Source organism: Trematomus bernacchii, unplaced genomic scaffold (genome assembly GCF_902827165.1).
Source record: "Trematomus bernacchii unplaced genomic scaffold, fTreBer1.1, whole genome shotgun sequence".
In the NCBI taxonomy this organism is placed as follows: domain Eukaryota; kingdom Metazoa; phylum Chordata; class Actinopteri; order Perciformes; family Nototheniidae; genus Trematomus; species Trematomus bernacchii.
In genome coordinates this window covers 2,325,872-2,352,271 of record NW_022987370.1, presented here as the reverse complement: position 1 = coordinate 2,352,271, position 26,400 = coordinate 2,325,872, and the positions used below count along the sequence as shown (strand labels likewise).

General features: G+C 41.1%; 2 protein-coding genes across 3 annotated transcripts in view; one reads left to right on the top strand and one right to left on the bottom strand.

The window, feature by feature from the left end:
* Window positions 1-26,400, top strand: part of LOC117484132 (butyrophilin-like protein 8) — a 163,675-nt gene that overhangs the window by 81,727 nt on the left and 55,548 nt on the right. The window lies entirely within an intron of this gene.
* Window positions 1-26,400, bottom strand: part of LOC117484068 (complement C3-like) — a 30,404-nt gene that overhangs the window by 297 nt on the left and 3,707 nt on the right. Inside the window, exons 4-42 of the mRNA XM_034132498.1 lie at window positions 24,195-24,289; window positions 22,774-22,862; window positions 22,035-22,117; window positions 21,844-21,931; window positions 21,551-21,653; window positions 21,129-21,249; window positions 20,829-20,944; window positions 19,406-19,549; window positions 18,998-19,097; window positions 18,433-18,527; window positions 18,113-18,304; window positions 17,822-17,977; window positions 17,539-17,668; window positions 16,840-16,908; window positions 14,132-14,329; window positions 13,910-14,027; window positions 13,712-13,800; window positions 13,448-13,587; window positions 12,446-12,658; window positions 11,953-12,016; window positions 11,748-11,837; window positions 11,352-11,558; window positions 9,990-10,065; window positions 9,740-9,899; window positions 9,314-9,409; window positions 8,225-8,375; window positions 7,725-7,810; window positions 6,673-6,750; window positions 6,417-6,572; window positions 5,165-5,227; window positions 4,934-5,015; window positions 4,791-4,839; window positions 4,526-4,616; window positions 4,317-4,406; window positions 4,128-4,230; window positions 3,881-3,970; window positions 1,532-1,624; window positions 1,298-1,381; window positions 201-345 (exon numbers count right to left, since the gene is read on the bottom strand). Coding sequence (XP_033988389.1) covers window positions 201-345; window positions 1,298-1,381; window positions 1,532-1,624; window positions 3,881-3,970; window positions 4,128-4,230; window positions 4,317-4,406; window positions 4,526-4,616; window positions 4,791-4,839; window positions 4,934-5,015; window positions 5,165-5,227; window positions 6,417-6,572; window positions 6,673-6,750; window positions 7,725-7,810; window positions 8,225-8,375; window positions 9,314-9,409; window positions 9,740-9,899; window positions 9,990-10,065; window positions 11,352-11,558; window positions 11,748-11,837; window positions 11,953-12,016; window positions 12,446-12,658; window positions 13,448-13,587; window positions 13,712-13,800; window positions 13,910-14,027; window positions 14,132-14,329; window positions 16,840-16,908; window positions 17,539-17,668; window positions 17,822-17,977; window positions 18,113-18,304; window positions 18,433-18,527; window positions 18,998-19,097; window positions 19,406-19,549; window positions 20,829-20,944; window positions 21,129-21,249; window positions 21,551-21,653; window positions 21,844-21,931; window positions 22,035-22,117; window positions 22,774-22,862; window positions 24,195-24,289 — 4,393 coding nt within the window. The remainder of the gene's footprint in view (window positions 1-200; window positions 346-1,297; window positions 1,382-1,531; window positions 1,625-3,880; window positions 3,971-4,127; window positions 4,231-4,316; window positions 4,407-4,525; window positions 4,617-4,790; window positions 4,840-4,933; window positions 5,016-5,164; window positions 5,228-6,416; window positions 6,573-6,672; window positions 6,751-7,724; window positions 7,811-8,224; window positions 8,376-9,313; window positions 9,410-9,739; window positions 9,900-9,989; window positions 10,066-11,351; window positions 11,559-11,747; window positions 11,838-11,952; window positions 12,017-12,445; window positions 12,659-13,447; window positions 13,588-13,711; window positions 13,801-13,909; window positions 14,028-14,131; window positions 14,330-16,839; window positions 16,909-17,538; window positions 17,669-17,821; window positions 17,978-18,112; window positions 18,305-18,432; window positions 18,528-18,997; window positions 19,098-19,405; window positions 19,550-20,828; window positions 20,945-21,128; window positions 21,250-21,550; window positions 21,654-21,843; window positions 21,932-22,034; window positions 22,118-22,773; window positions 22,863-24,194; window positions 24,290-26,400) is intronic.

Sequence of the window (26,400 nt, the reverse complement as noted above, 5' to 3'; positions counted from 1 at the left end):
TAGGTCTTCATGTGAACAGCTATCTGTAACATTCAAACATAACATAAGAAAGCTTCCTTCCTCCTTCTGGATACTTTATTACTTGATCAATGGCAACGGTAAATGAGTACAACAAATATTGACTTGATTTAGTATAAAAAGCAGTGAAACAGAAAGATCTTAAATTCCCAAATCACACAATCAGATTCAAACAAACTTACGTTTGATGTGTATCATCTCTGTGAATATCATCTGATGTTCCCATGATAAGGTACGTTTTGCCAACATCCAACTCTAAAGACTCCCTGCAGTGCGGATAACTGAGGAATGTGCGAAGTTTATTCAGGGGACCCACATCAAATGTTCCTGTTATTTAAAATTAGGAGAACAAAGAAAAGGTGAGGATCAAATGGATAGCTAATCATTCATCACAAAACAAAAGTACTTTATTATTACATATTTCCAGTGGAATCATTCTGAAAGGAACAAACGTTTCTGGAAACGCACTTATTTGCCTTCTTGCCAAAAGTGAAAGGGGCTGTATTCTGCTTTTTGGGGGTTTCCCTCTCCTGTAGTTATATGGGTTTTAGTGCATGTAAATGGTCTGCAAAGGCTGAAATCCCTGTGTTCCCTCCAGAGGGAGTTTCAGACACACACTCCCACCCCCTGCTCGAAACTCTTCCATTGGACGACTTGTTTACTGCGACATAGTGACATCACTACATAACACTTGCGCTTCTATTGTCTAGCTCCCAACACATCTTACATGAGAGGCTAAGGGGCGGGACAACTCCAAGTGGTTGACCCATCACAACAGAGCCGGCCGGCTAACTAATCAGAGCAGACTGGGCTCTGGTTTCAGACAGAGGGTGAAAAGAGGTGCAGCAGCACAGGCAGTATGAGAATATTAAAAAAGCACTTTTTTGACATTAAAGCATGTAAACATGTCGCAGTAGAGCCCCAAAATATAAATATGAATCATAAAAGTGAGCATAATAGGGCCCCTTTAAATGTGTCCCACTCTCACGACTGTATAATAATTATCAACAAGCTGCTAACTGCACTAATAAATGAAACAACAAGTCGAACATCTTATTTTGCCTAGAAACATGAAAATGACCGGTGTTGTCATCTAACTGCCTGACATAAATGCAGTCACCAACATTTTAAAAGTTGTATTTTATTGTCTGACAGGAGATTAAATGTGCACACAAAATGTAAAAAGGAGGTAAACCAACTGTTAAGTCACCTAACCCTTTACGGCACCCTAGAAACATCAGGGGCTCCTCCATTTTAGGCGGTTAAACTAGATACCCACCTTCTTTGATGACTTCCAGAACACGCATTGTGTAAATGTCTGTGGACAAACCATCTTCAAACACTTCCAGTTTCATTTTGTACACTGAGGACAGACACATTGTAGATTGTTAGCTCATCTGTTTCATTGCTCACTTCTTCTCCCAACCTCTTAGACACACACAATCAAACAAATACATTTTTCGCGTATAAAACTACTATATTGAGTAAATTCAATCCATTTATGCTCTCTTACCAAAATCTATTTTGCTGGTTTCTGTACTCTCACAAGCCTTAGCTGTGCGCTGATCATTGCTGATTTTCTCCTTCTTCTGCATACTGCAGTTCTCTGGAAATACACAATTGGCATAAAGTTATAACACATCCGATCAAATGTTTATAGTAGTGCATGAGCATGGATGATGGCAGCTGTATTTACGTCACAATTTAGATTATTAGTGAGGTTTCTTTTAGACTTCAGGTGCTTATGTTTCAATCTGGTGATTTACTGCAAACTCAATTTTACAGCATTCTCCTTTACCAGATGTGAAACTAAGTGCTTTTCTCATAAGGAGTACAACTCCTTGATTTATGTTGTAAATCTGAGAGACTATTCCTGGTGATATCATTATGATTCGATGCTCGCAGTGTGGCTTTCATGGGGACAATGTCTGTCTGCCGTTTAGTGGCTCCAACACTTGGGTCAACACTGAAATATCTCAACAACTATGATTGGGGAATAGCATTTAGTGCTGCTGTCCATAGGTAAGACTCTCAGCTACTAGCATTGCTGTATAGCCTCTGAGTCTTTGTTTTCAAAGTATAATAATACACTGCTGCAGTTTACAGACCTCAGACCTGCAGTCTACCTCTACAAAGCACAATTTAATTTAATTTAAGTGTTGTGTTATTTAGAATAAAAAATTGAACAATGCACTCCTCATCGGGATCCCTAACAAAAGCATCCAGAAGCTCCAGTATCAGAACAGCGCTGCTAGGATCCTGATGAGGGTGCACAAATATGATCACAACACCCCCATCCTTAAATCTCTACACTGGCTCCCCGTGGAACTGAGGATCGAATTCAAGGTCTCCGTCCTCACCCACCAGTGTATCCATGGAACTGCCCCTCCCTAACTCAAGGAACTCCTCACCCCCCATACCTCCTTGCGGACCACCCGCTCCAGCAACTCCAACCTCCTCAAACCCCCCAGGACTAAGCTCCGTACTATGGGAGACCGGGCCTTCTGCTCGGCTGCTCCCAGTCTGTGGAATGCTCTCCCGACCACATGAGAGCACCAAAGACCGTGGAAGCTTTTAAAAAAGGCCTCAAAACTAGGGCTGTCAAGTTAACGCGTTAATAACGCAAAAAAAAGTTAACGCCACTAATTATTTTAACGCGATTAACGCATGTGTATTTTTCGTCCTCGGCCGCCCCGTAGTTTCAGAGCGCATCGAGTTTAAAATACCATCGACAAGCTGATGCTGACAGCCCCGCTCCTGCCGCCCGCTTGTGGCAGACCACACTTCCACGCTCACCGGCAGGCCCGGACTGGCCATCGGGAGGACCGGGAGGGTGTGTGTATGTGTGGCGCGAGCCAGGCACACCTTACGTGTTGTTGTTGTTGTTAGCATCTGGTGATAGCTAGCTGCGCTAACGGATATAAGGAGCTGTTTCAATGAAAACAGAGGAGCGACATTTCGCCGACAACTGCGCTGAGCACTTGACTTTATGCAGGTAGCCAGACAGTGGGACATTGTACGAAAAGTCAGCACACTCAGCACGGATAGTGCGCGCAACATGATTGCAGCGTCCAGGCAGCTCCAGTTCGAGCATATATGCCTTGAGCTGCACATAGCTCCAACGATCCATCACAGTGTCTACACACACACACACACACACACACACACACACACACACACACACACACACACACACACACACACACACACACACACACACACACACACACACACACACACACACACACACACACACACACACACACACACACACACACACACACACACACACACACACACACACACACACACACACACACACACACACAGTATTATTGTATGAGAGAGGTTCCAGGTTGAATTGAGGCGAATATTTGTTCAGAGGTTGTTGTGTTTAATATTCATGAGAATATTTGTCATTGTTCAAATGATAATAAACAAACATATAAAGCATATTTGTCCGCTCATTTGTTGATAAGAGTATTAAAAACTTGAAAAATATCCCTCTAAGGTACATTTAGAACAGATAAAAAATGTGTGATTAATTTGCGATTAATCGCGATTAACTATTTTAATCGACTGACAGCCCTACTCAAAACCCATCTCTTCAATAGAGCCTTTCCCTAGACCTTTTATTTATTACCACCCTTTTATTTTATTTTATTTTATTTGTATTGTTTGTTTTTTATTGCTTTTTATTCATTCTACCGTGTTGTGTACTGTTTTTATACTGTTCATGCTCACTGCTTGTAGCACTTCGGGATTTGAAGTCAAATATGAAGCACTTTATAAATGAAACCCATTATTATTATTACAAATAAAATTGTACAGTTAATGGATAAGGTTGCTTTGACCCGTTTACCTTCAGCACATGTGCACTCATGACCTCTGCAGAGCCGCAGTAGCTGTCCTCCTTTCCTCTCTGGATGGTAGAACTGCACACAATGTGTTTCTGTAATAGAAGAGAAAGATATTGAAACAGGTTCTTACGGTACTTTAGAAAATATATATGAAATACTAGAACAAATAATAATGCCTGCTTATTGACAGTGTTATATTCTCTGACATCTATTGGGAACCAAAGACATGGAGGTTTCTCTAAGACTCACGATCATAGTATTCATAGACAGATACAGCCGCTGGTTGTAGGACGCCCACTTTCATTTTCTGATGAACCCTGAAAATGATTTCTTCTGGTCGTGTGTGAGAAACCTGCAGATAAAGGTGAGATAGAGATAAATACACAAAGAGCAAGGCAGAGAGGAAAAGTATGGAGGAAGGAAACAGCGACGTCTTACCTTGTCCAGGTAGAGGATGAGTGAGCCTCTTTCTGACAGGACTTTGTCCATCTCATATTTTGAAATGGTGCGGGCATGTCCTTTGGACAACTACACACACACACACACATAATCAGACCACTAACCATCACACACATCTTTTTTCTCTCAACAGGAACCGTGACAAGTGCATTTGTTGTGGGTTAATGTGTATCTGTAAAAGTTCTTACCAAGTCCAAGTCCTTTGTGTTAGCGGTGAAGCCGGTTAGCAAGCCAATATCCAAAATTGACATTGTTGCATCTCTTTCCTTGTCCTTATACCTGTACACAGAATAGATTGAAGGACATTAAAGGGTTAAGAATATAGGGAAAAGGGTAATGAACAGAAGCAGAATATTTAATACAGATTGTGAAATATAATAATATTGTAAATAGCTGCTTAGAAAATGTTATGAATAAAGCCATGTGGCAGTGTGTTGCCTTGGTTGTACTTACAACACTTCTATCCTCAGCTTGTATATCTTCTCGTCCTCATCCATTTTTTCTGCAGGAGTAAAATATTATATTTGTATTTAGTTAATTTGTTTCTCAAGAGTAAGGTACAACAACCGAAGAAGAGACAGAAGGCACTAAATCACCTGGGATGAGCTGCACTGACAGGTTAAACTTCTGACAATCACTTTCCTTTTGTTTAGGTAGAGCGTAGTACAGCGACACCATCTGTCACACAGAGAAGGTGCAATATTTGATATAAGTCCTCACAAGGTTAAAAGGGTATTAGGTCAAATCTTAATTTAAAAAAAGGACGGATCAGTTATTAACTGTTATTTAAACTCAGAGTATAACATATACAAATATATTGTACTCACTGTCACTGTTGCTTCTCCTGAACCCCTGGCAGTCACTGTCACATTCTGGTTTATATCATTGATCTGTCAGAGTTTAAATATGAACACAAACACAAACAGTCAAGGATAAGCAGATATTAAAGGTAGGGTATGTAAGTTTGAGAAACCAGCTCGAGATCGCTAGAATTTGAAAATACACAACCGGAGAAAATCTGCCACTTCCTTACAGAGCCCCTCCTCCAACACACACGAACGCGCACATGACCAATGAGGGCACGAGATAAGTTTGTGGGGGTACAACGGAGCTGATCCAGATTTGCGTCCGATATGACGTAATATCTGAAATGTGGACCCACGGCCCTATCATAAACGTTGCTATCAGAAACAATGCCCGACTGTTTTGGACGTAATATGGTCGGTGTTTACATTAGCATCGCTAACACTCAGAGCTAACCTGTACTGGAGAGCATGTGTGTGAAGAAGCAGGAAATAAAAAGGAACTCACCTTGACAACAACCGGCAAGAGAGAAAGCCTTTGAGCTCCATACTGTTTCAGAAATAATCCTTGATAATCCATGATATGGCATTTCATCACGGCAGTATTTAGTTTAGACAGTAGCTGCCGGGTCCCGCATGAGCTCACCCCCCTCCTTTTTTATTTATTTAAAAAAATTTTTTTTTTACAGCTTACCCCAAATCAGCACTTTTGAAACAGGAAGTGAAATAGAGGGATATGAGGCATGGCTAGAATGGGTGATCTGTTTGGTATTTTGAGCAAAACACTGCATAGACATGTTTTTTATATATTTTTGTATATCTGAGACCTATGCTATTGCCTAAAAATCGCGTTTGTTTTAACAGTTTGCAGGAGGCAGGTACTTGCTTTCAAGCAGAACCGGACAAACAAACTTAGTGGAGTGTTCACGTGTTCGGTGTAATGACGTACAACGGCCTCGACAACTTCTGTAGTCCTATTCAGCCACTTGGTAACAACCATCGTTTTTCAGACACGTCAACTCTTCAGAAATCACCAGTGGGGTCACTGCTGATGTATTTAATGTTGTAGAACAAAACGTGATCTGTCTCTTCAATGTGTCTCAACCACAGACCTTATTTCCAGATATTTTCCAAAATCCTATGGAGAAATCCCATTGCTTTTTGTCGAAGGAACCGGAAGTGGTAAAAATGCTAACTTACTTCCGGGTTTTAGGACGCGTCACTGTGGCACTCTATGAGCCACTGTTTGTGAGTTTGTGTGTGTGTCTGTGCTTACTTTAGATGTCCTTGTGGCATAGTGGTTATCCCTGTTGAAGTTGTACTTATCAGGCTTTGCCCTGCCCGGCAACAAAATGTCCACGTTCAGATCGTAATCTGGTTCTTCAGCATTGGACCAGTACTCTGATATAGCCTGGTACACCATAATGGTGGCCTTAAGAGAGGGAGGTGGGGGGGAAATGAATCAGAACAAAATAAATGATAATCTAAAACAGGATGGAGGGATCAAGATGGAGAGAGGAGTCTCTTCTTACCTGAGTCGATCCATAGCCTCCGCCAACGAACTGCTGTTCGTTGAACCATCTCACAACAGGTCTGGCATCTTCAAAAGCCTTTATTCACAGAAGGAAGGTACATGGTTGAACTTTTCTGTCATTCACTGCACATTGGAATGATACAAAAATTACAAATATAAAAAAAATCAAATCGGTTACTTAATAATTGTAATACTTAAAATATTGGATACTTAAAAGGGCAAAATGTCACTTATATGTTAAGGCTGTGACATTACTGAGAGACACATTTCATTGATAATGTAATACAAACCTTTATATTAAAGACTAAATTGTATGTTGTCTGTAGCATGAACCACTGTACCATCCTTGAAAAACACAATTTCTTGAGTTTTGACAATTTTAAGTCTTTTAAAAGTATGTGCTTTATTTATAAATGTTTACATGGACTGCCCCCCCCCCCCCCCCCCGCTCCCTCCCTGAGGGGAATTCATCCACAAAAAACACACTGGACGCTGCCCTAGGTCAGAAACCAGAGGAGACTGTGAAGTCCACTGTAGACGGACCACTTTCGGTCAAAATGTTCTATCAATTAAGGGCAGCCCATTCTGGAATAGCCTCCCAACTGAGATATGGGATTGTCCCACTTTGAGCAGTTTTAAAGGTCAACTAAAAGAATGGTTGAGAAACAAACAAACGTGCAATCACCGCTAAATGCACTTTAATACAGGGGCATCTCCTCTTGCACTTTATGTAGCACTTTCATCTAATCTTGCACTTTATATATCGTAGCTGCTACACTGTACTGCCATGTGGTAAGTGCTTGTATGCTGCTCATGCTCTTTCTACACATCATGTACTTATTTTTGCTATGCATATAAATGTCATGTTCTTAAATGTTGTATGTGAGGGACTACGGATGGAAATTAGCTCAAAGCTAAAATCCGGCATGTTTACGTTTTAAAGCATTATTTGTTTTAAATGTTCATCAATGTGCACTGTCCCTCTTCAAATAAACGATTAAATGAAATGAAATGAAATGAAAGGAACACACATAAATGCGACATGCTCACCTTGGCCTTGACCAGAGCGAGAAGAGCGTAAGCCGTAGCCTCCAGTGTGTAGATACGTCCCTTAGGCGTATACCAGTGGTTGAACTCTAATGACGACAAAGAAATATCTTCCCATTACTTGCTATACAGTACATCAATCTATTTACTTATAAATCCAGGATATCTCATCTTAGAAAATAATGTATAAATAAAATACATTAGGAAATATTAAAATGTGCTCGCTCTTAAGAATTTTAACAAATCCCCATATATCTGTTATTCAAAAAGTGTTAACAATATTTGTTACAGGACATCGTATGGCTGGAAAACTATTTATGTCCATTAGAGACTGTTTCTGAATTAGCTCAAACATTTGACATTTCTGTACTGAGCAAAAATCATCCCATAATACCAATGTGTTGGTCCGGCTCTTAGTAGTTGTGGATGAGAAATCGTTTTGAATCTAATCATCAAAACATAGACTATGTTTCCAAATAATAGTTTAAGAATAGTAACAGCACCTGGGGAAGCAAACTTGTAGAGGATCTTGCGGTTCATTTTGTTTTCATTGGCCATGGCATATGATGTCATGGCAACAGCATATGGGTTGGTGAGGCTGGGCAGACGCCTTTCCAGATAGGCCACCGCTTTGTCTATACTGCCTGGTAGACTCTGTACAAAAAGTAAGGGAGGAAAGAGAATAAGGTGAGAAGTAGTGATGTTACGTTCGCGAACGATCCGATTCTTTTGAACGGCTCTTTGGTACGAAGGACGAGAACCGAGTCGTACTTGGTGAGAGCCGTTCTTTTTATCGTTGGTTCACTGCCTGCCATAAATCCACTCGCCTTTCCGGGAACTTGCTTTCCTGAATGCAAATGTGCCGTAGATGAGGCATTACGCATGCTGCTTGAGTAGTAGTTTGGCTGGCTGAGAGATGTAGCAAGTTATACATTTCTCTGTGAGTAAAAGTAGATTTCTGGCAATACAGTCAATCATTATCCTGGTGATTATTTTGCAGATAAACCTATTAAAAACGGCTCTTTTGAACGGCTCTCGGAAAGGAACGGAGCCATAAGATCCGGCTCCCTTCAAAGAGCCGTAATTCCCATCACTAGTGAGAACTGTCAGATAGACATTTTTAGGCAACCAAAAGGAAAAAATGACCTTTCATGAACTGAAAACACACTATTAGAGAGTCTAAAACTAAAACATGGACAACATCCAAACCGGATAACACTATTTGAGCTACTATTCAATCTCATGGTGGCCACGCCATAAAGCATACGCTGATTAATAGTCTATTTACTCTAAATAGGACCATCATTTACCAAATGAACATCATGCTTCAATAAAGAAGACTAAAATCTAGCGATTGTGACCATAAACTAATTTGGAAAATGATTTGGTTTATTTTCTCTTAGACTTCTAAACAATCTGACTTGATTCTGCCACCAGTGGAGTCGCCCCCTGCTGGATATTAGATGCAGCTTAAAGGCACATCCGGATTGGCTTCACTTTTTAGACCCGGAGCATGTTGGACAGACGGTAAATAAAGAAATGAAACAGATGAGGGAAAAAGAGAAAACATTGTATGGAGGTAAAGTACTCACACTAACACTGGCAGCACATAGCGTTCGTGACTCCTGCATAGCAATGAGGCAGAAGGCCGTCATGGAGGCATCTGCATCTGAGCCTTGCACATCACCCTACACACACACACACACACACACACACACACACACACACACACACACACACAACACACACACACACACACACACACACACACACACACACACACACACACACACACACACACACACACACACACACACACACACACACACACACACACACACACCACACACACACACACACACACACACACACACACACACACACACACACACACACACACACACACACACACACACACACACACAATGGGTCAATAACATGTTATTGTTTTCAAACTTATTAGCTATTTTTGTAGCACATAGATGAAAAACTGATTCCTATGAAACCAGTGAACGCACCATCATCTCTCCATGGATCACCGCGTTAAGTTCTCTAAATAAGCCATCAGGTTGCTGTGCGTTGAGAATCAGAAACTTGATGGCCTCACAGATGTGTGGCCTGTGCACTGCCTCCAGATTGTTTGCCATGGCAAACACCTTGGCAACATAGGCTGTCAACCTTATAGGAGAGAAGAGGGTGTAATAGTTTAGTTTTATTCATATGTGACATACATCATTGTGTGAGTTCAAGGATGTTTGAATGCCTCACCAGGAGCTACTTGGGCGTTCTGGAAACGCAGCAAAAGACCCATCTGTTTTCCGGTAGGTAAGCTCTGTGTTGTAGCCTGTACACAAACAATAATACATTAGTGTTGTCACGATACCAACATTTTGGTTTCGATACCGATACCAAGTCAAGAATTGCGATTCCGATTCTTTTTCGATACTTTTCTTTTATTATTTTCATGATCAATAAAATTGTAGTTTATCTGTTAAATGTTTTCTTACAACATGGTCTCTTCTTTATACTTGAGTTTATGTGATTTCTTTGATAGTTAACTTTATATTTTATTAACATGTAATAGTACAGTAATATAAATAATTATTGACAAAATGTACATCAATGTTAGCCACATTGGTAAGTCAGCTAAAAAGATAGCCATATTAGACAGTTATCATTGCCATTAATTGCCTCGTCAAACTACGAAAACGTTCGTTTGTCACAAAATATATTACACTTGTTTGACATACATTTGAGGGCATGGGCTTGAGCATGATGTAATTATGTTATCTATCACATTCGCTAACCTGTCTGTCTTTAAATTCTTTAAACAGCTCTGGATGCCGGTCGGCGAGGTGCTTAGCCAAGTTTGATGTGTTGGCTCCCTTGGTTTGCAGGGATCTAAAACATGTCTTACAGACAGGCCTCGTGGTGTCCGTAGGCTTGCCCTCGCTGTCAGAGATATAGCTCAAATACTTCCACATTTCGCTTCTGGCGTCTTTTTTGTCAACAAGCCGAGGCGCAGCGGCAGTTGCACTCCCACTTGCAGCCATGCTTCTCGTTTCTCACATGCTCTGGCAGCTAGCGCGCGTGCACGAGAGAGGGGAGGCACTTAGAGCGTGCTGGAGAGGGGAGGGGCTGCAGGCACGGCTGCAGGGAGTGGAAGCAGAGCGCTGAACACACACGGCTCTTATTAAAACAGCGCTTTCTCACCGGAGTACTTTTCCCCGTCATTCTTAAAGTATCGATACTAATGAAACGGAGGAATCGTAACGTTTTTAACGGCAGGGTATCGCGGTACCTTTCAAGTATCGGTACACCGTGCAACACTATAATACATACAACCATTTTAAAAAGTGCCATTCATTGCTCTACTTAATCTTATTGATTAGAAGCCAGTTTAAGGAGTCCAGTTAGATATTTTTCAGTCATTAGAGCTTCTTTGAAATGATTCTGCTGGCATAGGCTTTTGTTTTAAAAAGGGAAACCCAAATGAGGGCTGGAGAGGGGTGGTGTGGATTGATTTTCTTTTTCAAACCTCTTCTACAATGTCAGACAATTTAAAATCACACTCACAGTGGCATTAATAAGATTCTGCTATCTGTACTAAAAATACATCAGTGAGCCTACCAGTCCTGATGTGTTGGAGGGCTTCATTACGTTTCTCAAAGCCCACAGTTTCCCACTGGTTGGTTTTGTCCAAATATGTGGCTGCAATGAGAGGTAGGGTCATGCTCATCATGTTCTGCTCTCCACAGCCACTGGGCTGTCTGATTAGAGTACCCATAGAGTTCCCGCTAACAGCGTTCTCCACGAGGGCAGAAACTTGTTCTCTCCCTGAATGAACACAGACAGACAGAAAAGAAACACAACACGTTATAAATCAACAAGAAGAAACCACTAAGCAAACAACAAAGTGCCCCAACGACCAGTGAGGTAGATATTTCCAATAAGAACAATAACAATTTATACCAATTGTATATATCGTTTCCATTGTACATGCACTGACATGACATCATGTCCCACCTGTCACAGAGATCTGTGTGCTTGTTGGTGTGTTTGGAACCAAATCTTTTTTGGCAATTCCACTGTTGATAATTACTACTTGTTCACCATCTAAAGGGAGAAACAGTGGGCAAGTTGCAGCATCAATTAGCAAAAGATAAAAACATAACGTTGATAAACCACTATACTGTAAAATGCAGACATGTCATTCATCAAGGTAACTCACCTAAACCTTTATTAGTGGGGTCTATAATTACAATCTGAGGTTCTTTTACTAGTACACCTTCAGGCTGGAAAAACAACAGTTAGGACAAACATTAGAAATTACAATTATTGGCATAACTTTTTGAGTAATCTTTGTTTGCTGTTGTTTAACAAAGTCAAGTATGGTCCAAATTTAAATAAGGTATTTATATATCAATAAGATGCATTTCATAAACATGACAGTTTACGAAACTGACTTTACCAAACTATATCTCTCATACCCGTAACGGTAGCTTTGTCACATTATTAAACCGATTGTATTCAAACTGAGGTTTTTAAAGGATTTCTAAACGGCTTGTTGCTTGCAACTAAAAGTAGTAACAAGAATATTACATCCATAATGTTACAGACCTCGGATGAGTACTTTTTTATGGCAGCTTGAACATTTTACTGCAATAAGAGAACAATTCCACATGGTGTAATAAAAAAAACACGACATGGAGTCTTTTTCTTACCACCACCCGCAGCGTCTTCATAATTCCATCATTAAGCGATGAATCTTTAACAGCAGCTTTGACCTCAATGCGGAATTCTCCTTCTTTCATGGGAATGATGATGAAGGGCACAGATCGTGTACTTTGAGCCCCAATTCGGACCTCCTGGCGATACTTTCCACGCTTTGAAGCCGAACTGCACACATTATCCTCCTCAATCAGATCAACCCGCACCTTGAGAACAGGACAAAGATGGACTGGAGATTGTGAAGTTGCTCAAAGATAAAGACTATTATTGAGGATATAATAGGATTACGTCAGTTTTATTTGAGGTCATCTATCGATAATGCATACCTGATTTTAATTAACATTTGATGATATACAGTGTTTTTTACAGGATCAATCTGATCTTAATAATAAAAGGCACACTGTTAATAATGCAGTAAGGTTTCCCGCTGCTGAGGCATCTATCGTTTTTCCATCCCAGTTCAGACATGGTGCCCACTACCGCATGATGGAAGCATTAATGCAGCATCAGAGCGTCACCTGTGGCATTTTCATCCCATGCAATATGGAATTGATAGCTACAGTCGCTACATAGAGCGTCCTTTTCAAAGTAGATAGAAATAGCTATTTTTTTAATACTTCTTGGTGTTCTAATTAACACTGAATTGATCAGATTAAGCGGCCCTATAGTTTTTCCCCCAAGCTAGAGTAGACATTGTATTACTAGAGCATTGTTTAGATGGGGACCGCGACATTCAATTTTTACATCCACGCATTTGTTCAGAGCTACGTCATGCTTTTTATCACGCAGGTAGGCCTATAAATTAAATCTAAACTGGGTTGGAAAAACGATAGTCGCAGGCCAACCACTATGTGAGCAGGTATGAAAAGTCTAGAGTAGGAAGGTTATTCACTCTCTTTTTTGATACAGTATGTCAGTTGAATATTTACTGTTGATTTTGCCCTTTAGTCTAAAATGTTCTCTTGCCTCTTGTACTGTATGTAACACAGACTTACAGTTACAGGATCGGGGCTGTAGTTGTGCAGGATTGCCTTAACTTCCAGCTGCTCTCCCCGGACAGCAGAGTATGGCAGCCTGAGATCAATGAAGAATTGCTTCCGGACAATCACCTCTAACGAATCACCAACACAGATTCCTTTAAGATGAGAGGGACAATAAAAAGGAATTGCATAGAGAAAGAGAGAGAGAAGATTTAAGGGATAAAAAAAGTTCAAGTTTAGATTCCTAAACGAAACAGCTTTCAGTCACTGAATCCTCACCGTGAGTAGTTGACAGACTAATGCCAGTAAACTGCCAGGTGGTGATTGAGTCTTGCAGTGGAACATCTTTAGTCACTGATGTGGTTTCGCTGAAACAAAGAATAGTGTTAAATCTTTGGGAGGTAAGTGTAGACTTAAATTCTAGTTGCGTCATTATTGAAGTTAGTGTTCTTTGTGTGTATATGTCGGTTGACTTACCATCGTTTTCGTCCAGGGCAAGCAGGAAGTATGATATCTGACCACAGCCAACTTTCAGGGAACTTGGTGCGAGAAACGATTTCATTGCTGTCCATGTAACTGTTGTCATCCTCCTCACCTAGAGTGTCAAACATATTTTCATTCAGAATCTTTTTGTTACTACTACTATGGCAACAAATGATCACCCAGGGCTTCAGCCCATCCCTTATCCCGGTCTCTTACTGCGAGCCAGTTGAAGGCTCTCCACCTTGCTGTCAGCTCGCTGGTTTTCCATTTCCTTGCAGCAGTGCAGGAAGGCTGCTGCACAGGCTTCACCATCAACAATGTACTCTACACGCCTTTCACAGGTGTAAGAGAGGAGGGTGTCCCTCATGCCATCCAAACAACAGTCCCGTTGCAGTTTTTCTGTATAGTTACTCACTATAAAAAAAAAGGTTTTGAAGAAGAGACAGAGAGATAAAGATTTGTGCAGGAAGGGTAAACTTGAAACAAAACATTGTTTGTTTTTTTTAAGAATAAGGAACAATACGCAGTATGAAGGAACACATTGATCTATTAACTAAATGAAAAATAGTTTTTCCCTTTTGACTTTCACAATACATACTCTAGCATGGCATGGAAGAATAATCTGAAACCACACCATCTACAAACATGAGGAGAGCCTGAACTGCCACAGTCTGCTTCTCTCCCTGCCATCTGCACCACGGTCACTTCACTCATCTCCACCTCACACCTTATTCAAGCCAGCATATAAGCCTCTTTTGCTCAGTAACTCATTGACAAATTGTCCTATGCTACTGATGCTGGACTTTCCAACACTATTCCGGACTGCTTCCTTGTTGCCTATCCTGCCGGCCCCTGACCTTCCTATCTCATCTTTACCCCGCTAACCTAGATGACTTCAAAGAAGTCTTCAGTTAAGTCAAGGCGAGCTCTCCTCCTCCACCCATATAACTGTGCTATTGACCTGCAGCACAGCATGACCCCTCCCAGTTGTTGTCTGTACCCCCTGTTTCAAGCCTTCATCCACCGCTGTCGCTAGACCTGAGCTCCACACCACCATCCGTTGCTCTCCACATCTACAAAGGGGGCTTCTCTTGGGACTCTACCTGAGCCTTCCCTCCTGAAGAGGAGGAGGAAGAGGTGGACACATTGATGTATCTGATTTGTATTATCGTCCTTAAAGAACCCTTAACATGAACTGTGTGACGGAAGCATAGACTGTATATAAGAAGTAGATGTAGTGATTTCGGCCATCAGCTTGTTAACTACAACTTTAAAGCTGAGGTCTGGCATGTTGGCAGTTGCCATCTGTTAATTAGAACAGGGACACATGGATTTCAAATAGACTATAACCAGGGCCGTCCCTCCCTACAGGCCGATCACGCAGACTGCGTGGGGCCTCACCTCGCGGAGGGGGCCTCATCTTGCGGAGGGGGCCTAAACTGAGCCGAAAATGCGGCGCACCTATGCGCTTATGCGGCGCAATTAGTGTGGCGCGGCACGGTTTCGCCGCTGCGAGGTTCCACTAGCAACCCCCGTCGACGACGACGACACTCGCGAAACAGAGGGCCTCATCATATAACAGGGACGGCCCTGACTATAACATTTAAATTGAAATTGGTGAAAGAGTTCAAAACAAAAACATATGGTCACCCAAAATTGGATAATATCAAACCAAAGGAAAATGCGTACTAGCTACTTGACAACCAAAAGATAGCCACAACCTAAACCATACCCTGGTTTTGTATGTATTTTACTCTAAATGGGAACCTAGGGATAGAGAACATAAACTTATAAGAAATACTTTTCAGACAGAAGATAACAGGAAATTAGGTTATTGCTTTCTATAGAGAGGCGAAGTCCCTCCCTTTCTGGTGGACCTCCATGGGACCTTATTTCGGAAAAAATTATGTATTGAAGTCAATGGCGAGAGAAAAGTTATCTTTCGATCCCGTTTGAGTTGTGCCATGTACACATATGATGTTTGTCAATTTAAAAGATAATTTTGCAAGTAAAAAAAAAAAGGTTTTGCCGTAAAACTGTGAAGTAACACTATTTTTGTGTGAAACCGCTCAATGAACTACATCTCTGGTCTCGCACAACAACACACGTCACCAAGATGGCCGTCACTCACTACTGTCTTACCAAAAAAGGAATAGAGTGGCGAAGTCCCTCCCTTTCCGGGGGACCTCCATGGGACCTTATTTCGGAAAAATTATGTATTGAAGTCAATGGGGAGAGAAAGATGCTAATGTAGCGTTAGCGTTAGCATGTCTCCCCGGGGGCATCCGGGCTTAAACGGTGTATTATAGAATGATCACACCGGTGTGACAGTACTCTTCAAAGGGTTCACAACATATGACTACTACTCTTACTATTTCACATTTTGGGTTACTTTCATTAAGGCTAATGAAAATGACAAGGCTAAGGCTGTAATGCTAACTAACGTGCTTGCTACTAGCTAGGTAGCTAACTTGATCAAGCCACTCCGGGTCCTTTCATCAGACGGGAAGCAAAAGAACGAGCAAGACCCATTGCTGGTATAATTACAACCTGGTACTAAGCACACAGGCATCTTGTTAAAGTTATCTTATCTTAGCTATCTCTTATATTTAGTGGAGGAAAACAATTAAGACATCAGTTATGACATCACTTACGCGACTCTGGGATTTGTAGTCTTTCTAGTTGCATATTTTTCATAGTCTTATATTTCAACAGTTTTACGACAAACTGTGACTTTTTTGACTTGGACATTTTTTTTTAGATTGAAAAACATCATATGTGTAATTCATGGCACAATTCAAACGGATCGAAAGATAAGTTTTCTCTCTTCATTGACTTCAATACATAATTTTTCCGAAATAAGGTCCCATGAGGTCCACCGGAAAGAGAGGGACTTCGCCTCTCTATAGAGTTATGGTTATTACGTAAGCTGGTTCTGACATCCATGATTGTAGTCTCTCGTTTCCTCCTGCTCGGTGCCGGACAATTCAATTCTGGAAAAAAAGCAACAGGGACAAAATCTTTTACAGAACTCAACAATATTCAACCTACCCTTAGCATTGTATAAGTGATGTGGAACTTTTAAAATCAGAGTGAGGTGATTTCTCTGGTAGGACACGTGAACAGGGTGTGGGGGTGAGAACATTTGATATTGAACGTCTGATTTATGTAAATTATAAACTTTTTTAGAAAAAGTGCTAAAGGTGGTTTTTAAAACCGCCTTATAATAAGGACAATTCAGCTCATTGGTCAGTCACCATGGTCAATGCAAACATGGAAATACCTCAAAGGGCAAATTCAACCAAAGACCCAAATACCCAGATATGGGAGTGTCTGACCGTTTTAGTTTTCCATGTTTTTCTAAAAATGTTCTAGCATTCAATATTTTTCTAGCAGGCAAATATTTAGAAAATATCCAAACAGCAACGAACCATTTCAGAAACACCAAAACAATCTGCGTGACCATAAAGGGGAGCCATAAAAAGACCCTTTAGGATGCAGTTCTTCTACTGAACACAATATGCTCACTTCTAAAGAAGCACTTGACTGATGGTGATGAATAAAGGTGTATGTGCTCACTTTTTAAAACTATGTTCAGGAAGGGGAGAGTAAAGTAGTGTCACCTTGTCTGTAGGCAGTCCTAGAAGCCGTGTTGGACTCAAACAGCAGCCCAGCGTCGTAGAACACACTCATACTGTCCTTCCCTCCACCTGGTGTGCAACCTGTGTCGTACTTCTCTACAATGTCCCACACCTGAGCATATGAAAGTCATTCACACACAAATAAATAAACAAGACTTAAAGGCAAGAGGTAGACAGATCTGGAAACTCACATTAAAGTTCTGATATGTCATTAGAAATGTATTCATGCAATAAATGCAAGAAAAATATGATATAAATAAATTGCCTTTTTCTGTGTGAGGCGGTGCTTGTTGTTAAGGACATAGACGCCTTTGTCCACTGCCACCAGTCCCACTATGGCCCCTGGGTCTCCTGTAACCTTCAGACCAAACATCTTGCGAGGCTCATAGGATGGAGTGGGTCTCGATGGTTCCAGCTTCAGCTAAATGTGAAGGTGAGGTCAATGAATTACACATACAGTTTGGATTTGTTGAACCAGTTGCTTACATTAAAAAATGTCAGAGGAATACAGTAATAAATAAATCAGTTTGTGTGTGTTTTGTATTGCGTGTCTCACCGAACCCATGCAGGAGTCTTTTACATCCACCCAAACAGAGTCTGATACCACTTCATTCGCATTTGTGTGGTAATAGGCTATGATGCGGAACGATGGCAGCATGTCTTTGGTAACGAGAACTGTCAGGGAGATCAGTACTTGACCACTTGTCTTGTGTCGGCCTTTTTGCACCAGCTGACCTCTGCTCATGATCTATAGGGACACAGACTTACATATCAGCACTTATTGCACATGAGCGTGTATACTGCACTACACAACTTGATGGACGCAACAAAAAGGGTAGTATAAGCACACATGCACAGATTCAAAACATCTCTCACCAGATATGTGATGTCAGTGTTATGACTTTCCTGCCTGTTGAGGTTGAGGTTGATTTTCAGGTTATTTCCTAATTGTACTTCAGCTGAATCCACACCTGCAAATATGACATGTTGTGATTGCAGTATCTCAAGTATTTCTAAAGTAGAGCATTGTAGTACATTTTCTCCCCATAAAACAATGATATTTTACATTGCTTCTGATGGACAGTAATTCTAGAGCAAGAGAGTTCTAGATGAACTTGTTACATAAAAGTGAAAAATATAATAAAAGGAGCATGTTTTCCAGCTATATTATTTTAAAGGTATTTGGCTCAATACCGTCCAAAGTCTTGCAAATCATAACTTTGAATAACTTCCTCAAATATAAAAAATCCACAATTGTGTACACGCTTCACTCTACTTTCACTCCGTAATTTGCCAAACAGCCATAATAAGCGCAAGGCGGATTGGAGTCTATTCCTAAATTAGCAACTGTTCATTGAGGATCAATTTAGAATAAAACCGTGATTCAAAAGATACAAAATGAAATAGTGGCATACAAAAAGATTACCACCTGGTCTCTTACCTATGTGGATATAGTTTTTGCTTCTGGTAATATATGGGAGAGCTGTCATGGTGGCTGATGCTTGTCTTGTCTGTGAAATACGAAGATCATTCGTCTTTGCCTGAAATTAAAGAAACACATAAGCATACACATGGTTAAATAAATATTGAGACTTTCCTATTCCATCTTTATCCTGGCTACGATTAAGATAAGCTTCACCTTTCACATACTGTAAATTAAATATGCAAAAAATCGGAAGTAAAGCAATGAGCTCTAAAGACGCAAAAACATCTGCTGATAGCTCTGCTTGAATTCACTTTAAAAAATGAATATCAAAAAATGTTTATAATGATTATTCATTGATTGTAGGTCAAAGCTTACATTTGAAAAGCGGCCTGTGGTGCCTGTATGAATTTTTAAGAGACTTACAGTGATCGTCAGTTGTGGGTGCCCTCCTGTATTGATGGTTAGCCTTGCCATGCCATTGTTTTCGGTGGTGCCAGTCACAGGGCCTGGTTCAACCACAACAGCAACACCTTTTGCCGGAGTGTTGTCAGGATTCACAACTTCGACCTGCCAACACAGACACAAACAGTTCAACAATCAGAAAGACGTTTTACTGTTTTACTGCCTTCGCAGAATGCCAGACGGCCGCCTGCCAAAGGAAATCGTATACAGCGAGCTGAGCGCTGGTTCCAGAGGCAGAGGACGACCACTGCTGCGCTTCAAATATGTCGTAAAGCGTGAAATGAAGGCCCTGGACATCGCGACGGACGGCTGGGAGAGGCTGGCGGAGGACCGGGCGAAGTGGCGCCAGCAGCTGCGTGAAGGTGGTGACAGACTTGACAAAGACTGGATTCGTGGACCTGCTCAAAAACATGGACGTACTTTCTTTCTTTCTTTAGCCTTTATTTAACTAGGTGAAAAATCCCATTGAGATCAACGATCTCTTTTTCAAGGGAGACCTGCAGTACATTGGTTACACATAAAAAAAACAGAAAACAAAAAGGACATGTATCTCTCTGATTGCCCTGTACAATCTCTTGTAGATTTATTGCCAATATATTCACTAAGTATTATGAATTTATGGTGACACAAACTTTATCGGGTACATTTCTTAATTTCTCTGGAATATTTCCCTAAATCTGAAAAATCTGCCTTAACATCATAATTAAAATCCATGACAAAGAAAAATTATGTGATCTGTTATTGTTAATAACATAATAAGAGAGAAGTAAATTCTATGTAGGTTTCCTAATTTAACAAAGAGTAACTCTTTTTCAGCAAATCATTTAAAGGTCCCATGTCATGGCCATTTCTACTGATCATAATTCCATTGTTGAGGTCTACTAGAATAGATTTACATTGTTCAATGTTCCAAACTCACATTGGTTTCTCATACAGCATCTCTGTATAGCATGTGTATTCACTCTCTGTCCTAAACTCCTGCCCTCCCCTCCCTATGAGCCCACTGTGCTCTGATTGGTCAGCTCGCCCACTATGTTCTGATGAGTCCACCACCGTTGCAGCGGAACATCAGTGATGATGTGTTACAATAGTGTTTGTTAGCAACCAGAAGATGACACCAGTAATGACAATGACGTGGGGGGGGGGTGATGAGGGGGCTGCAGCACCCCCATCTGCGAGGCTCCACTAGCACCCGAGGGTTTGTGTCTCTGCAGACCGTTTACATGCATAAAAACCTTCATAACACACAAGGGGGACGGGTAATAACCAGAAAAGCATGACATGGGACCTTTAATACATCAAAAATATAGCCATACTTTTGCTAATGTTATTATAAAGTGATTTTTTTATAGTACTTTTTTAAAGTTAATGTAAAGTACTTTACCGCAACATCGAAGGACATTCCTGGTTTGAAATATTTTGGAGTTTTCTTGAAGTGGATGGTGTAAGGAGATTTAACAATCTGAATATTTCTCAACTCTGCCTCCACCATTTCACCACCTGTTAATAGATGCAGAAACAAATCAAATCAAAACAGATTACAAGATGTTTTTGTTTATAATGTAATTATATTTTTTAAATGCGGTCACTTTGTAGTTGATACAAAAACACTTATCCTATCTCTATACAGTATATTTATGTTTTCCCCCCTGTCGTTTGGGAATAGTCTTAGTCTCTTTCTTACCGTTCTCCGTTAGCACACTGACAGCTACATATATGGATTTCGTCACCAGTTCTTCAATGTTTTTGAAGGTCGTTGTGATGTGCTCTCTCTTCAGCGTGACAGCTCCAACACCTTCTTCAATCTAATGTAACGTAGTTCAAAAATGTGTCTTAAAATGTAGTATAGTGTTACAGTGAACAGTTGATAATACAACATTTTATAAGGGTCTCTCAATTAAAACAATGTGAAAAGACTGTGTTTTGTCACCACCATCGTTGTCATTATGTTACATTTTCAACACGCTAAATACATAATATCTGTGAATAGAAATGAAACTGAAATAACTGCAGATCTTGGAGTTAGAGGAGAAATACTAGACATGTTGTGAGTATGAGACTCTTCCAAAACACATGTAAAATATAGTTAGTGTAGAATGTGCTCACCTGCACTCTCTGAAGAGAACTTGGAAAGCTCTTCTTTTGACCATCATTTATGACCCCAAACACAACGTAGGCCATCCCATTTACCTCTTGACCAAACAAATACCTACATCCAGAAGAGAGGGAAATGTATGAATCAAAACAGGTTCATTTTAAACAAAGTAAAAACAAATGATTAAGAAACTAAAAGAGCAAGAGCGTCAACCCAACCTCTAAACAGCAACCTGTATTCATTCCTACAATCAATCCACCAATCAAACAGCCTCTAAAGCCACGGAACAAGAACTTTCTCTTACGTGGCTTTAATGTCGACTGTGAGATCTGGGTCGTCCACGTAGAAGAAAGAGCTCGTAGGATTCAGTTTAACCTCAAAACTGGGAAGCACTGAAAAAAGATATTTATGGTTTTACCAATCCAGTAAAAAAACGAGTGAATGTTGTAAGTTGATATTGGTTTTAAATGAAAGTGCAGGTAATGGGAGACTCACCATATTCTTTGACCTCAAACTCTGCACTAAAGCTCTGCTGTGGGTTGCTGTGGAACTTCGTGACGACCTTCCACAGGCCGGTACTAAACATAGAAACACACAAAAACACAACATTTAAACACTAATTTAGAGAGGTAACAAGGTAATACAGGAATCAGGCCAGATGAAGTGCAGTAAGGTGTTATAGAGCCCAGGAACTACTGTGCCAACCAGAGGTCGCGTTAACCGAATATTTCCCGTCTATGACGGATTTCTTTTAACAATGACGGAAAAATCTGAAAGCAGTCCTTCATTTTGACAGATTAGAACAAACCAGAACAGCGCCAAAGCTTCCCCGCAGCGAGGCTCCGGTGTTTTGCCGTGTTATGCATGCCCGTCAAAAAGGAAATGATATCGTTTCCAAACCGTACTTTGCCGTACAAATCATTGAAATGTCTGTGAGTTTTTGTTTTACGCTGTGCACGCTCCCGCGAGGTGCAGTGGGTAATGGACATGCATAACACGGCGTTACAGTTCACGAGCCCGCGCACGCCCGCGCCCCCCCCCCCTGTTCTGCTCCAGTGTTTTTCACTTACATTCATCATCTTGGAAGTATGGTGTGATGTGTGAACTGAGAATTCATTGTGTCTCCACATTTCATACAAGATATTACTTTTTGTTTAGTTCTTTTCCAAACACAAAATTCGCAACATGGAAATTCATTGTAGAGAACACAACATAAACAAGATAAACTACTAACCTGACAATTTCAGCGAGTTGGTAATCTCCAGAGTGGATCCCTGATTTCAAAGAGACTGGATCAAGTGCTAAAATGATGCCTTCAGGGGTCTAAAAAAGAACAATATAAAAAATAAAACATTAACAGAAACAAGTAATGTTGTAAATCCATGCTATAGACTATGTTATGCATGTCTCCATGAGCTTGGTCAATGTCTCCATTGAGACTTTTTTAATTTCCAGCTACTCCTAAAATGTATTTATCTACCACTCAAGGAAGTGGCTATGTTTATGCAAATCAACCACTAGAGGGTAGCAAGAGATAGGACAGGTGTTCCTTAAAGTGGACCTATCATGCTATATTTAAATGATATATTGTAGGGCCATACCTATATAAGGTATATTTATACGTTTCTGTTTTCAAAATACCAAACAGATCATGCATTTTAGCCATGCCTCATTTCGCTCTATGTGCTGTTTGTTGTCTACGGGTCTGATTCTGCTGACCACGCCCCCCTGCAGGAGAGGGGAGACGTGCTCTGATCAGCTGCTGGGCTGTCAGAAGAGGGGGAGAAAAAGAGATCTCCGTCCTCCGTGTTTTATTATATAGAGTCGTTATTCATTTGTTTTAAAGCTCAATAAATACCTTTGACCGGCACTTTTCTAATTTTGTCCGGAAGATTTAAACTTTAACGGACATCTTGACCGGCGAAAGAAACTGAAACTGAAACTCTGCCGCCCGGTCCCCTCGTTCCTTGGAAGAGGCGGAGAGGTGGGTGTTTGTCATCTGCTGGTGGACTAACCGGAGATAATTACAGTGCTTGCCTCGAAGGGGAGGGATTGCATTGAATTAAAGCAGCAGGAGCAAACGCTTGCCTCGGGGAGGGAGAAAAAAAGCCACAGCGGAGAATAAACAGAAGGGTAACCATGGTAACTATGGGCGGGAAGTCTTCTTCGCTGCTTTTGTGGCAGACTACAGCGCCACTTACAGGCCTGGCATATGTACTACAGCGTCTCCAGCGCTTTCGAGCGGCAATGGCCGGCCGTGGCCCAACCCCACATTCCCCTGATAGGTGGAGAGTTGGCCCAATAGCCGAAGCGCCACTTCTGTGACGACATAGAAGTGTTCAAATCTGGATCAGTTTGTATCAGATCCGTTGCAGCCCCTTTTTTAGAGATTTGGGTATGGAGGAAAATAGAGAGGGTTGTGTTTTCTGACACTTGGTGAGTTCCCTGGAACACTGGGGACACATATTCATGTATAAAAGACGTACAAAAGTGCATTTTGCATGATAGGTCCCCTTTAAGTAACACAACCCAACAACTCAGGTTGGCTGTGTTTTTATTTATTTTGGTAATTTCCGGGGAAAAGTATCTACTGTTAAGAATTTGTAATGCAAAGAGGCTTGGTATATGTGCTTATCAAAGATCGGAAAACAATACCACAAACTCAATGGCAATAGACGCATCCTTTTGGTTGGCGTCATCCCTCTCCACAGGCTCCATACGGGGGGTCACAGCAAACATCCTGTAATGAACTGACATAGAAAAAGAGTGGACTTAAGACTTTACTTTTTGATAATAGAATAGAATAGAATTGGGAGGGATGAAACCCTCTTTAATGGTCACACATGCAGAGCACACAGCACACACACAGTGAAATTTGTTCTCTGCTTTTAACCCATCCTAGTACCAGGAGTCTAGTACTAGGAGCAGTGATAAAGCTTATAGTTGGGGCTGGCTCAGGCTTACTTTGGACCAGCCCCTAGTCATGCTGCTATAGGCTTAGACTGCCTCTCTTTTCCCCTGCCTCTCTATCTTTATCCACTAATGTCCGATAAATGCATGGTAAAAACTTGGCAACTCCAGATTTTTTGCGCTCTTTCCTCTTGCAGAAAGCCACATTCAATCATGGCACCTTTTGGATTGTGGATGAACCTGTTGCAGTTCTCCTGATTTAGGTCCGCTGCCACTTCTATGTTTTAAAGGTCCCCTATTATATTATTTTTCAACAATATATTATAGGTCTCAGATATATATAAAACATGTCTCTGAAGTGTTTGGCTCAAAATACTAAACAGATCGTGCATTGTAGCATGCCTTAAACTCTGTTTCAGCCCTGTTCCCAAAGTGATGATGCTGTGACTGTAGCTTTAAATGCTAATGAGCTGCTGCTGGCCACGCCCCTCTGCAAGATATTTCGGCGCGCCATGTTGAAGGACATCTCATTTCTCTAAATGCACATCGAGGACCGAGGATCGAGCATCGAGGAGGCTCTCTGGAGGAGCTATAATCGAGGATACACTGATGGTTCCTCCACGGCTCCTCCGCGGATGTGTTTCCGGCAACAGTGATGTTTCAAAGAGTCGTGACGCACGGCCGGACTGATCTCAGCCAATGACAGCTCTGCATGCATCCCCTAGATATTATTTTATTAACTTCTTTCATCGCGACGCAATGTTTCCAGTGAGAACAGCTGTGAGGTCCGTGCAGAAAGCAGAGCAGTGTGTAAAATATATATCACTCAGTATAACAGGCCTACATTACTCTCTGTATTTGTATGCTGTAGTTTAGTAGATATCTACAAACAAAGAGTCGATATTTTTCTAAAACCATTTAGTGCTTCACAAAATAAAATACACAACGGCTGTAGCCTGATGATATGCTTTAGGAGCTCTAGGTGTGTGTGTGGTACAGTGTGTAGGTGCGTGTTGTACAGTGTGTAGGTTTGTGTGTGTGTGTGTGTGTGTGTGTGTGTGTGTGTGTGTGTGTGTGCGTGTGTGTGTGTGTGTGTGTGTGTGTGTGTGTGTGTGTGTGTGTGTGTGTGTGTGTGTGTGTGTGTGTGTGTGTGAGAGTAGATGCTGGCGGAGAGACAGGTCTCAGTTGGTCTGGTTTCCTCTGCTTAATTGTAATACTTGTAATTAAACTTTTGGCCCGTAATTTAAATTCCCGATTGTAGCGAGAGAGGAGGGGGGGATATATAAAGTCTCTGATAGTGTTACGTTATTATGAGAGTGCTCTTATACTTGTTTGATTCTGAAATTGTATATATATATAAATATATGTGTGTATGTGTGTGTGTGTGTGTGTGTGTGTGTGTGTGTGTGTGTGTATGTCCACATCTGTAGCCTCTTATTTTCTCATTATACCGCAGTCAATTAATTAAAAAGTAAAATATATAAGTCGTCATGAACACAACTGTCCATCAGACAGAGTGCTGCTGTGCCTCCTGTCATCATTAAGGGACGTCTCTTTAAAATGACCGCTCAGAGGAGAGGAGTTCTCATTTCTCTAACCGCCTGCTGCTTCCCCTCATCTCTCCTCGGTTCCCCTCCTCGACTCCTCCGCTCGCATCTCCTGTGGGCGGGACTAAGACACGAGGATAGGAGTCGAGGATAGGAGTCGAGGATAGGAGTCGAGGAGGGGAAATTTGAGGAATGGGAAACCTTCTAGGATGAGATTCAGGTGTCACCTTGGTTGGTTATTGGCTAATGGTTGCACAACCCAAAACAAACATTGTGACATCACAAAGTGGCCTAAATCTGATCAGCTCATTTTCAGACAGGTTTTTATATATATGGATCAGGAAAAAAAGAGAAAGAGTATTTTTTCCTGAAACTCTTAACACAGAGGGGACACATATTAATGT